The following is a 14,618-nucleotide window of genomic DNA, read 5'->3' on the forward strand; positions in this document are numbered from 1 at the left end:
GTAATAAATGTTATTTGCAGTTAACAATTTTCTTTTTTCTTTATTACAATATTTATGGCAAGACTAGGTATATTGCGTAGGGGGTTAAATGTAATTATTATAAAGGGAAAATGTCATGCTTCTCCCCAGAAAATTAACAGTTTTTTTTTTTCAGATTATTCTTAACGGGTCCTCAAATAAATTACTTAATAGTGCACTGGTTTATTTTTGTCTTTGACTTGACCATCGCCTTTTGGATGATGTGGTCTAAAACGAGGCACATTGCCATGGTATTTTGTGCACTGTTTCATCTAATGAATAGTCGGTTGTTTGCGATTGGTGAGTAAACATTTATTTAATATAATATATAATAATTTAAAAGAGAGTTTTGATTAAGAGTTAATTGCATTACTCACATGAAATTTTATTAGTTCAATTTTGAAACTATATAATAGATTGATAGCTTGAAATGCACATATTTGTTATGATTTTTAAGAAAATTTGTCATAATTAAAGGGAACTTCCGCTAACATAATAACAATTACCTAAGCTGTGTACATACATATAATTTTTTTTTAGTTTTATAGCATTGAAATGCTTTATAAATGACAAATTTTGAAAGCTGTGTACATACATTTTAATTTTTAGGTATGTTTCCTTGGGTTTGCTTAGCGACAATGCCTTTATATTATCCATTCGATTGGCCAAAAATATTGTTACGACGAGCCATTTCTTCGACTGCAGTTTTTTTTAATAAAATAATTGAGGTATTAAGAGCGAAGTTGGTTAAACTGCATGATAAATTTAAAACCGATGAAAGCGAAATCCACGAAACAAAATTGTCTAAAGATTCTGATAAGGATAAAGTATTGGCGGATAAAAAGAATAAGCTAAACGAGAAAGAATGTTCAGTCAGTAATAAAAAGGAGACATCCGATAATATTATTCGAAAAGCAAAAATAGAAAAGATTAAAGATCCAAAAGAAAACGCAGGAGAATGCAACGAAAGATACGAACAGAGAAAAATGAGAACTTGTTTATTGATTCTATTACACGTTGTGATGCAAGCGTTTTTGCCATATTCTCATTTTATTACTAAGGTATAGCTTTCGTATCGTTTTTATGAAATTTAAGTATACATTAATTTAATTTATGCCCCTAATTACTACAGTTATCATAATAATTAAGCATACTTCAAAGTAACAAAATTAAGTACTTAATTATCTGTATTATATGGACTTTTTTATTAATAAAACAAATTAATTGATCAATAATTATTTATAATGGTGAAATAATATATGACAAAATTATATTTAACACGATAAATGGAATTAAATTTGTTCACAATTACAATAATACACACCCATACTTACTCATCACTCATAATTCACACCTCTTTTTTTTGAGATCGGATAAAAGAAAAATGCAATATGGAATATAATACCGAATTTCGCTCGACTAACAATGTTTAATTCCAGGGTTACAATAATTGGACAAACGGACTATACGGATATTCCTGGGACATGATGGTCCACACGTGGGATGTTTATTCTGTCGTCGTGAAAGTGGTGAATAACGAAAACAACGCAGAATATTTCGTTGACCCATACATATATACGCCTAATGATCGATGGACACGGCATGGCGACATGGTTTACCAATACGCTCATTGTTTGAAAGACAGACTCCTTAAAACACACACAGGAAAGCAAATTTCAGCGAATTCACTTTCGGAAAACATTTCCATTTATATTGACGTGTGGTGTTCCATGAACGGCCGATTTATTCAGCGAATGTTTTCAAAAGAAGATATGTTAGCTGTGTCTTGGTCGCCGTTGAAGCAATTGTCATACATCATGCCATTGTTGGACGAAGGACTCAATTGGAGGAGTTATTTGCAGAATATGAAAGAAGTGGTCCATTCGTGGAATAATTATAGCGATGTCGTTTTTATTGCGGATTTTCCAGGTCTGTTAGAATCTGTTTTAATTACCCGAAAACATCACACATCAATTATAACGCACTGTTATTCAATTTTATTTTCGTTTTAGGTTACGAACAAGACAAATTTATCCCACGTGAATTGGTGAACGTTTCTTTAACAGTTCTAAAAGGAACGGTGATGTATGAACCAGAACACACAAGTGAAATGACGGGTCAATCACATAGATTAAACGAGGGACATCAAGTTAAACTGGACTCTGAAAGATTCCATAGAGTAATAAATATTGGTTCAAGTCCAGCATTTTATATGTATACCTTTGCAAACCTCACGGAAGCAAATAATGTAGCACCATCAAAACCACTTTTACCGATATATAAAGAGCTTTTCAGACGATATAAAAATATGATTACTTTTGCGAAGAATGTTTTTTCTAACATATTTAGAATTTCACAGTGTTATGAAATATAATAATGTCTACGCTATTGGAGAAAAATGTTCGAAAGAAAATGTAAGCTAGTTTCAACATGTAATGGAAACCAGAAACGGTCAATGTTGAATTTCGTTAATCTGAAAAACTTAAATAATAAATTAAACTGGAATTTTGTAATTAATTAAATGTTTCTAAAAATAGTTGGTTGTTTGATTTGCAAATATGCTATAAATGTATTTATGTACAGTAATACTATTATAGCATCATGTGTAGATTTTTCTGTAAGCCCTTCTACGGACAATAAGGAATAACTAGCTGTGACCCGCGGTTGAAACCGCGTAAGTCCATATCCCGTAGGAATATCGGTATAAAAAGTTCCTATGTGTTGTGTTATTTCAGTTGTCCAGCTATCTACGAAGCATAATAGTATTATTATTCTCCAATAGATGTCAGGAAAAAAAAACACGAATATGACATTTTCTAAAAAAGATTTGTAGCTAGATCGATTCATCGCCCCCGAAACCCCCTATACACTAAATTTCATGAAAATCGTTGTAGCCGATTCCGAGATTCCAATTATATATATATATACATATATATATATATATAAAATTCTCGTGTCACAATGTTAGAAACGGCTTGACCGATTCCTCTGAAATTTGGTAAGCATATTGGGTAGGTCTGAGAATTGGCTAACATCTATTTTTCATACCACTAAACGATAAGAGTAAGGCAGAACAGCGTTTGCCGGGTGCAGCTAGTATATATATATATATATATATATATATATATATATATATATATATATATATATATATATATATATATATATATATATATGTATGTATATACAAGAATTGCTCGTTTAAAGATATAAGATAAAAGAAATCGGTCTAGAAATTCACATCTGATGCTGTGACGAAAAATTTCATTTTTATAACATAAAAGAGATACCGAGAGATACAAAAGGAATACGTAGAGCGTGTTTTTTTTTTTTTCAATATTATCAACCTCTCTTTTCCCCTTCGGTGAGATTTGATATAATTCCCTTCCCCGCTCTCCTAATATCACGGGAGATCTTTTAATATTTCTCCTTCTCCTAGCCCTTCCCAGTCCATTCCTTCTTTCCAGTCATCAATCCTTTCCTTATTCCATATCCCTTAAAAGCGGGCAGCGCATTTTCAGAGGTCTGAGCTTCTGCGAATGTTCATGGGCGGTGGTGATCGTTTACCATCAGGCGAACCACCAGCTCAGTTGCCCGCTATGACATTAAAAAAAAGAAAAAAAGATTCCAGTGTAAGTGCCTTGAATTTATTATAACAATAAAAAATGCTCTGGTTCTTTAATTTACTTGTTAACTCTTAAGACTAATTATTACTGCTCCAGTACTCCAGTATTATACACAGAAAAATTTCTATTAAAAATATGTGTACAGCTTACAGATTTTAATGAAAAATCAAATTTCACTTAATATAAAAATATTTTCTTGTAGTTGTTTCTCCTGTTTCTAACAGAAAAAGTACGTGATATTGGCCCAGTCTCCTTAATTTTGAGTTTTAATAATATATGTATGTATGTATATTATTTTTGTTCAATAATATCTCCATATTTATTACGATTAGATATTTTTACCGTTGCACAAGAAAAATGCATGTAATAGAGTACGTATGTATTGTTCAAAATGGTTCGAGTTATATCAGAGTATATATAATATCTATTAGTTTAGGCGAAAGTTCTAAATTAGGATTTTTTTTTTTTTAATTAGTGGGGATTCTGAGTTCTGAGCCAAAAGCTACATCAGGTATAAATATTATTTATATCGATGGGTCCTATGTGTATGCATGTACATGGGCCAAACTAACAATTTGACTTCCTAACAACTTGAAACGGCCCTATTACACTCATTGGTATAAAGTGTATTTTTTTAACCCGTGAAATCAATGACAACTTTTTCTTCGTCGATAAAACTAAAGAAACCATTTAAATTTATTACTGTCCTTGCGATAATAATGCCAATTAACCGGTTCAAAGGACTAATCTAACTAACCAAACTAAACAAACGCGCTGGAACTCCCTGCGTATTTGTCGCTAACTACTCTTTGGATGTTGTCTGTTCAAATTCATGCTACATATGCTGTTATAATGTATTAATATACTAAAAAATCATGATTCTATGCAGAAATCATTTTTTTATATAGCTCACATAATTCATTATATTTATAAGTTGCTAGTATGATCTAAAAATCAATTATTCAACGATAACACTGGTAATGATTTAAAGTTTAAAACGTAGGTGATGTTAAGGCAAAACGTTATCACACATTACAATTATGAATTGTTTAATGTTTTTTTTTGATTAAATATATACATTTCATATATTTTTAGCCGAAAATTCCGCCTGTTAAAAACCTTCAAAGATTTTCCCAAGATCAAGAATAATCTTAAACAGGTATCTTAAGAGCTTTTATGAGCTTACTTTTATGCACATGTTAATTTTTCATATGCTTAAGAACTGAGAAGAATACCCGTATTATTTTACTAATGTTTGGAGAAGCGGGAACACGAAACTTCGACATTCTTTCGCTTGTGTTGCCACTTCTTATTATTTATTAAAACAAATTTGCTTATAACCCGTATATAACCCGTATATATGTATTAGTGAAATTATTTTCGATTGAAGATTACTAATTTGATTGTAAATATGTATTATGCCGACTATAATCAATAATGTTTTTCTATATACCTAATGAAAGCTTTCCTCCTATTATAGTGCATTTTGCAATATTGTTCCATATAATTTATGTTTATTATCTTAGTATACCATGATTTAAGGAATGAATGAGTTATTTATTTATTTTATAATCTGTGAAATATTATCAGTCTTTGTAACGGTTTGTCAATGTCAAGTCATATCCATATGTCATACATGGCACAAACGATCACATCTGTCATTTCTGGCGTGACGGTGGCCTGAGGTGTGAAGGTGAAGCCGCGAGCCAATATTAAAGTTCATTCATCGTTGTCTTGTCGTTGTGACGAGTGAATAAGCTCGGATTTAAGCCGACGCCTCGTCACCGCGAATATATAATCATCGTTGAACGATTCCGCGCTCATAACTTAAATTAGTGTCGCGAAGTCGGTACGCCTCACCCGTTTCTATCGATGATTTAACCGTCTGTGATAAACGATACCGATTTCAATTAATTTAATACAGAAGTTAACCAGCGCTGGTGATATCAGTGCCGCTTTTATAAAGCATCAAAGACTGTGCCCGTTCATTTAGTGTCCCACGAGGAGAGACCGCTAAAACATGGAGTATAAGTCTTCCATGACTTATAACCTAGACCTTTCGCCGAACTATTCATATATTTTTGAATTTGAAAATCATTTTATACATAACGATTATAGGAAATGGATGATCGAAAATTGGACGGTCGCATTCTATTATGTGGGAATTTATATGGCGTTTATTTTCGGAGGCCAATACTACATGCAGAATCGTCCGAGGTACGTATCTAAGACGATCAAAAATATAGCATGCTATAACTGCATTTTAACATGTTTGTGTATAGGAATTCACATAAGTCACATTCATTCAGTAGAGATTAACTACGTGATGTCACGATTATGTAAAGGCACGTCAAATCGGAAGACTTGATATGACTAATATCTAGTGCATTCTGAACTGTATCGCCGAGACATAGGCTACATGTTTGTAGCTATTTTTAATAATAAATTTATGACACAATTTTATTTCCTTCGGGTTTATATTTTTTAACTAAAACAAATATGTTGATTATAACTTTGTTTCAGAAAAATAAACATAAAATATGTTCAGTAATTAACTGTTAAATTCATATATTTTTATTTCATATTAATAGTTCAACAGTTTTTATTTATTGACTGTGTAAGATGCAACAATGTTTAATCATAAACTTTTGTATAACAAATTGCAAAAAACCTGAAATCAGTGATCTCACACAGTTATCAAGTATTTCATGAATTAAACACTTGTATATTTGAACACAAATATATAGAAATTGTCATAAATAATTATAATATATTATTTACTTAATTGACGTTTTGTATATTATATTTGAACCTTTATCAATTATTTATAATTGACATAAATATTTAACCAGACAATATTAAATCTAAACAATTTACTGCTTAGTAACAAATTTTGAGGAACACATGGTTAATAATTTTTAAATTAAGTTTTATATGTTCTAGTTTCTACAATACAATTTAATTATCTTATAGATATAACAATATTTAAACTTTTAAGAATTATAGGTTTTACATAAATGTGCTATATAGATACAGATAACTATCGAAAGTGTATTAAACAACATTTAAAACTGATAAGATAAGAAATTTCTAGGAAGTGATATGTTTCAGTTTATTGCAATACATAAAAATTAATTAATCATTTTAAATATAATTTAGGTATGCTTAAACAGTTGGAAAAAAACTATTGTATTTTATAAATAACCAGGTTTCTTCCCACAGCTTCACCTGCATAATCAAAGAAAATTCCTATGAGATTTTTTATCATGACAAAAAGTAACCTTTGACACTCTTTAGCTTCCTCACTAAAATTACTCCATGGGGATGTAAAAAAGACAAGCAACCAGATATTTTATAAACTTAGTGACTATACATCTTGATAATTACGTATTATAGTGTGAATAATTAAAACATATTCCAATACATTGGATCCTTGCAATTATGTATGTGCACTTTAAAATAATTGCTGATGTTTGTTCTGATGTTATAGATCTTTAACACATGCACAGGCATCATTTCAGTTACTATGTACTTATTGTTACTACTCTAATAAAAATAAAAATTTAAACATTCTTTATTTTCATATGATTATTTATTTTTACAAAAACATATATATACATTCAGTGTCCCCAGACCGGAAGATTTCGTTCCAAATCTGGAGTGAAATCTTCCGGAGAATTGGACCAAATGACAACAATTTTCCAATAAACACAAAGCACGCTTAGCGGTTTAAAACCTATAGAGAGAGATATTGGTTTTAAAAAATACATAGAATTGAGAACCTTCTTTCTTTTTAAGAATAGCAGTAAACAAATTAAATATAAGCAAAACAAAAATATAATTTTTTTACCCTGTATGGTATTAAGAAAGCATTCATTTTCATTTAAACAGCAATATACATAATAAAAAGAGTGTAAAGTTTGGGTTTTGTATTTAACTAGCAATTTGGTATTGCCCTAGCTCTGCGATCCGCCAGGATGTGCGGTTTTTTTTGTTAGTGTGGTGTAATTTACGCAACATTCTTTATTTATATAGACAGGTTGGTAGGTATATTTTTAGTTTAAAATATTATAAATTCAGACAAATCATACACAGTTTTCCTTCTATGGAGCTTTGATAAGCACTAAATAGCAAATGTTGAGTGAATTTGTATTTTATTTATGCGGCTTGTTTTAATGATCATTTAATAAATTTATTGTATATAAAACATGTTTAGATGTAATTCATATAAATCGTGTATAATATCTCATATATATGAGATGATCTCATGGCCTTGATCAAAGAGTTTGTTTGAATGTTCTCTTCTAGAACTGCTTCTTTCAATGTTAAATAGTCCGAACTAAAGTCTTTCTTTCGTTATGTTAAATAGTTTATATACCTTAATGAATCACATATTAGATGAAACTGCAGCGCACAGTCAGTATGTAATAAAATATTTATCTAGGCATTAGTACAAGATTCATGTTTATGACAAAAAAACGGTAAAAAATAATTCTTAGGAAAATGAAATTACAGATTCGCGTAATCTAAGGTATGCTCCCTTAACATTCATTTAAGCACTTTAAAGATATTTTCAATTTAATTTTATCGAAAAAACAGTTAGATACGAAATCAAGTGGTGGAATCTTAGGCTGTATTTGTAATAAATAATAATGTAAGTTACAAGTATAGGACTTCATTAATATATAAGATCTATATGAATCTACAGTTATCAAGTAAATGATATTTATCCAAGGATTTCTAACATACTTAATATGTGTGATTTTGTTAGAAAAGACGAAAGAATTATAGATTTATTAAATAATGTGCTAACTTAACTGTTCAGATTATCAAACTACGACTAATGAATAAAATTGAATTAGATTTAATAAACCACGTTAAAAATAAAGTTTAATAATGCAAGAAGGCTGTGATAGCTGCAAAATGTCTGTATGTTTCATACTCGTACTTATTGATATCATAATAAGATATAGCCAAAAACGAAGACGTAGTTTCTTAAGCTCTTTGAGTGTATTTAATCGATTTGTAATAATTATCATTTAACCACTGACGAAGTTTACATTTTGTCCCTATTTCTTTAAAGCTATCTTCAACGAAGTATCGCAGCATATTGAAAAGCCCATTGAAATAATGTTATTCAATGAAAGTTTTCAGAGTAGAGTCCATGGTCACCGCATCCGATCTGCAGCATTACATAACTGCCCGTAACTTGCCAACTAACGTTTGATAACTGGATGGTTTCTCGTTTTTCATTCCTTGTATATGCTATCTTTTGTTTATTTTTGTTTTGTACGAAATATGCCGTTTTTAAGGCCACGGCCGCACGCTTGGCGCCTAAACCCTAGCGAGTCGTATAGCGAGCAAGTTTTTTACGCCATCGTCGGCAAAGGATAAGGTGGGTCGCCTGATGATAAGCGCTACCCACCGCCCATGGACATTTGCAGAAGTGTAAGGCCGTTTGCAGACCTTTGTCTTCTACTAATGGTTTGCCGATTATTTAATAATAAGAATTAAGAAGGATAGAATGAGAACTTTAAATGTTTTTGACCAACCGTATTGCCCCCTGTGCATCGAGCTTGTTTCATTCAAGTAGCCACTAGGTTTTAAGCAAGCCAGCCTCTAGATTCTACACTCTATGCGCAAAGCAAGCCGCCTGTGTGTATAGCCACGGTCTTAGCGTCTTTTATGCTGTTTGATAACAGATTTGCGTGGAAAAGTTTGAATTAATTAAACTGGTATATAGGTCAAGTTGGGTGGCTATTTTTTTACGTTTTTGAGAGAAATTTATTAATGGTTTATTTAACAGCATTTCTGCAAATGTTTTTAGTGATATTTTATTAAATTTTTATAACGCAGGTTAATTTATGCTCTTTATGACTCATAACTAAAAACTGCACAAGAATAAGACCGGTAATTTTTGACAAAAACTAGCTGTGCCCGCGACTTCGTTCGCATTTGTCAATGAATACTTAGATTGACTTTCACCCCTCCCCCCTCAGACACCGTATCGATTTCCGGCATGAAAAGTAAATAAGATCCTTAAATTGCATTTTTATAGATGGCAACATCCACTTGCATAAACCTCCTTTTTTACAAAATTTATATAGTAAAAAGCTAGTCTATAAATTATTAATAATCTAACGGTCTTATTTATGAACACAACCTATCGAAAGTTTTAAACATACTTTTGTTAAAGATATGATATACTATGAATAAGACCGGTACTATTTAATGATACTAACGGGCGGTCCAGTAGTCCAGTAGTCAGTAAACAAAGTCAAGTTATATAAATATACTTTAGCAGTATATTATTAGTACAAACTAGCCAATTCAATTGATTAATTGGATCTGCCATTGTTTTCTTTGAGTTATTATTAACTCGATATAGGATAAAAACGATAGAATTTTTTTTCTTGTTACAATATTTTCCTTTGATTAGTCTAGTTTAAGTAGTTAAGTGAGATAACTATCTGAGAAGTCCTCAGCAATTTTTTTTTTACAACTGCCTTTGTTATGACAAATTTTAATGGTCTATACAGGGTCTAAATTACCCTTGGTTTAGTCGTTTCAGGCGTTAGAGCTTAGACCCAGGGTTCCTTTGATTCCGTTTAGAGACTAACAACGTATACGAAAACGTCACTGTCTAGCAGGACTCAGAAGGCTGATAACCTAAATATAAAAATGATAATCGATCATTAAAATAGATGTATATTGCAAATACCCCACCAGGGGACCAGGAATTTACACTACGTAGAGTCTGGTGGTTAAAAGAGCGTTTTTGAGTTGCCCGACCGAGTGCGGCCCCTCCGGCCTCCTCCATTCAAGCGACAACGCAAGCCGAGGTTCGTGATCCCCGTTAAGGCCGGACGCCCTCGCGCACGTCGCTACCGGGGTGAACCTTCCGTTCACACACGTGTTCGCCTTAATATGCCTATCAGATTAACGTAGAGATACACCACCAAAACAAAAACTTTTCTCGCGTTATCGTTTTGTATATGTACTAAAAACAGTTCCCTTTTGCAACAGAGTCCTCTTCTAAAGTTCTCTTTATAAATGTTTCGTTGGTAACAAATATATGCAATGGTGTTTAGCGGTTCCGGCGTATCGTGGTAGAATTGGAATGGATGTATGGATGTGCTGTAATGTTATTGAGAAAGGAGGAACGCTATTAAATGTCATTGATATAATTAAGGTAGTACCTACGTGTGGGTATTTTCGTACTTAAAAAAAATTAAAACTAAATTAAATACTTTTTCTTTTTATTCGACATTGAAATGCGTAAGTAGGAAGAGACTTACGGTAAACTCGTTTCGTATGTTATTGGATTTTAAAGTTAATCACTCAAGTTATATTTTGTTAGCCGACCCTTGCCCATTTCGTTAGGCGTTAATTATAAAACAACCAAATGATACAGGTACTTTAGAGGACAAATTTAATCTCCATAAAATTATCATGAATCGTGATAAACTATAAAAGATTTATAATATGTAATAAATGCTCGTGTTTCGTTCATGAAAATAACATTCAGCTTCACATAAAATTATCCATAATATATATTAATTATAATACTAGTTTAGATATCAATGCACACATGCGTCAGGATTTGTAAGTTGATGATATGCATAAATAATTAATATTTATAAAATATCGTTTATTATTCACGTTCACCTTAATTCTCAACAAAAATTAAATGAGTATAAGTATTTTGATATATAAGTTTATTATTTGAGCATAATCATAATATACATAATGTTTATTTTTTGCATCTTTAGATCTTTAAATATAAATTTAATCATTCGCCATAATTAAAAATATGGGAATATTAAAAATAATATACCTATTAAGAAACTCTGTTGCTAGGTATCTCCACAAATACAACATTATGAGAGATAACAAAAATAAGCTTTTACATTTAAATAAATTCCAGTGTTTATTGGGCTCTATTTATCAAGATATGTTATTTACCGACGTCATATTTGCAAATAGTATTTGGCTTAACTAATTTGCGTATTATCTCAAATCTGGGAGGCTTCACCCGTGGTACATTGTGTCTTTCAATAACGTAGTCATTAGTTTTCTGTTTTGGATGAAATTTGAAAGATAGATTATTGTTATAAGTAGGAATGATACTACATTAACTTACGAATGTACCAGCGGTATGAAGCTAATAAAAAAAAAACTTTTGTATAAATACATACCCTTTTTCCCGTAGGTACAATCACAACAAGTAGGTATAATTATATGACAAAAACCATAATATTCAGACGTCGTTTTGTTATTAAGTTGTATTTTACATATAAAAAATATAAATATTTAACAATGGCTCAATTAGCATTTTTATATATATTCATTAAAATTGTAATTAACAACACTAATTAATCTATTTGTTTTTCTTTATTCGAGTGTGTTTTGTTTAATATTATCTTAAATCCATCCATCGTCTTGTCCCCGCTGGGGATGGGAAAAAGAAAAGGATTGCCAACGGAAATAAAAGAATGAACTGGGAAGGGTGAGGATAAGGATACGAAACACAGCAGCATTCTCTGCATGCTACAAGTTCACGCCGATCTTCTGTGGGGGTGTGATAGCTTCCCCGCAGAGAGCTGGCCCAATTCGTGCAGAAGCGTGCTCGGCTCCGACATTAATAATGCGTTTGTGTTGCCATAATAGCAGTCATACTAGTGCAATTAAGAAGATTAAGACTACCCACACACGGGCATGTCAATAATGCTATCAGTATTTGAATTTAATCCAGTTAAATTTTTACTATCATTGCCTCGTGTCATACGACACGCGAAGCCGACTTCGAATTGATACTATGAGGAAACTGCAATATACTTATCGGTTTTAATAATATAATTTATATAAATTTGACTGTATACAAGTACGTGTTTTTTTGTTTATCATGCCGTATCGTGTGTCAAATGGTTACATTTTTGTTCAAATATAAAAATGAGATAAAGTTGTGCGCTAAAATGAACATTTATAGTTTTTTGTGCTTATTGTATTCTTGTTATGGATAATAAAATAAAATAAATGGTGTGAATTTCGGAGATCTCAGAGCGGATTTTTTATTTTTGAATAATGATGGTGTTTTAATCAAAATAGTTTTATTTGAATTATTTAAATTTGACAGTACTGCTATTTTTTTTTTATTATTTTTAGCCAGGAATCGAAGTTTTTTCATTGCATTTCGACCGTATGTTAACACAAATTTATAAAAGTAATAATATTAAATAATACGCGATACAATGGAAGAGAATAAATCTAAATAGATAACTAGCAATAAAAGTAAATCGCAGATATCATACGTGTATAGAGAACTTTCTATGTGAATAGAAGCTTCTAGAAAAACGTTTCTGTGCAAAACATTGTAACATCAAGCTCGTATTTCCGACTAGGCACACAGGAGTGCACGTGCACGTAAAATATCACAATCTACAATATACCTCTATGAATAGGTATGCCTATGATGAGATCTATTTTAACGTAAGAATCATTACTCATGGAGGGAATTGGTTCACTATTTGTTATATAACACAGCACCAGAATCGTTTTTCTGATGTTTACAAACATAGACGATATTTCATACAATTTTTATCTATATAATTATACGAAAATAAAAAACTCTGTAACCTTTTTTTTGTGAAAATTTTTGCGAAGGAGCAAAAAATTCGGCACACTTTTACTTCGTATATAAGAGTACCGTGCTGTTTGCAAAAAATAATCCTTAAAAGTACAAAAGTAAATAAAAATAAAAAATAACACATACACACATTAATTTGACACACCTATTCAATATATACTTGTTCGTTTAATATAAAATCCTGAATTTAAACAAATTGGTCGGGTTTCGACCGCCGGTTGACTCGTAGTATATATTATACGATGTAGTGGGTACTTATTATACTAATCACACTAGTTAGCTAGGTACAGCGGTCAGACAATTAATCCTTTGCCCAAAATCATGCTCTGTTATTCTTAACCTATGAGTAATGCTTAGAAAGGTACAGTTCCTTGAATCATTATTCATAGTAATGGTTCAATACAAAATGCCGCAGATCAAAAGTATATTTTATTCACATATTCTTCTTACTTCCACCATCTCAATAAAGGTATAAAAAATTAGTTTAAATCACCTTTAACATAACGTGAAACTAAGTTATGCATCTTGTATAATTACTTGGTAGGTAGTGGTTTTTGTTCCAAGAGAAGAGATAATAATAATATGTAATTATTGAATAAGGTATTTTATTGCATTCACAGTCAAGTATTTGATTTCAAAGGATTGTTTTTCTATTCAAGCATAGCTTTGCTGATTTTCCTCTGGCGGTAGTACACGCTATTAATAAATCCTTATGATTCTTGATACATAATAAATACGATTGCCCCTCAACATTACTTCGGTTTATCTAAGTTGTTTGACAAAAACTTGCGGAAGTTTTTGCCGTTTTATTTAATTCGTTCATTTTAGTTTGAATTTTTTATAATCGTTTAGATTATATTCCACTATAAATACCCATCTTTAGTTTTTTTCTCTTTTTGTTAAACCTTGGCGATATAAAAAAAATACAATTAAAAAAATATACGCACGTGTTAGAAACCATTGATTGGGTTTAATCATTAGCAAATTGCATAAGTATACACAGAAAGTTAATGTCATTTATAGGAAATAAACACGAGGGGTAATTGACCGTCGCGTCGCGTCGCGTCCTCGACCTAAAGACTACGATTATTTAATTTTGACTACGATTATCTTTGTATTATCGCACCGTATCAATTGATAAAGACAAAAGTATTAAAATAGGTTAGATTGATTACATTTTTTATCAGTAATTTCTGTTGCCTAGGCGTAATTCGAGTTCGACCTTAAATATTGAATGCACGTAATTTCTCAGACAATTGCTAATCGTGACTCTTGTATTTTAATATAACAGCAGAAAAATTTAATCTGCGGTTTTACATACATTGGTT

At 31.2% G+C, this 14,618-nt stretch overlaps 2 protein-coding genes across 2 annotated transcripts in view; both read left to right on the plus strand.

The window, feature by feature from the left end:
• LOC119831341 (vitamin K-dependent gamma-carboxylase) overlaps positions 1–2,392 on the plus strand; it is a 5,918-nt gene extending 3,526 nt beyond the window's left edge. Inside the window, exons 6-9 of the mRNA XM_038354644.1 lie at positions 155–318; positions 628–1,079; positions 1,458–1,947; positions 2,031–2,392. Of these exons, the coding sequence (XP_038210572.1) occupies positions 155–318; positions 628–1,079; positions 1,458–1,947; positions 2,031–2,392 (1,468 nt within the window). The remainder of the gene's footprint in view (positions 1–154; positions 319–627; positions 1,080–1,457; positions 1,948–2,030) is intronic.
• A 2,920-nt stretch (positions 2,393–5,312) lies between these two features.
• Positions 5,313–14,618, plus strand: part of LOC119831135 (elongation of very long chain fatty acids protein 6) — a 39,541-nt gene continuing 30,235 nt past the window's right edge. Inside the window, exon 1 of the mRNA XM_038354395.1 lies at positions 5,313–5,861. Coding sequence (XP_038210323.1) covers positions 5,665–5,861 — 197 coding nt within the window. The 5' untranslated portion in view covers positions 5,313–5,664. The remainder of the gene's footprint in view (positions 5,862–14,618) is intronic.

This window comes from Zerene cesonia, chromosome 13 (assembly GCF_012273895.1).
Source record: "Zerene cesonia ecotype Mississippi chromosome 13, Zerene_cesonia_1.1, whole genome shotgun sequence".
In the NCBI taxonomy this organism is placed as follows: Eukaryota; Metazoa; Arthropoda; class Insecta; order Lepidoptera; family Pieridae; genus Zerene; species Zerene cesonia.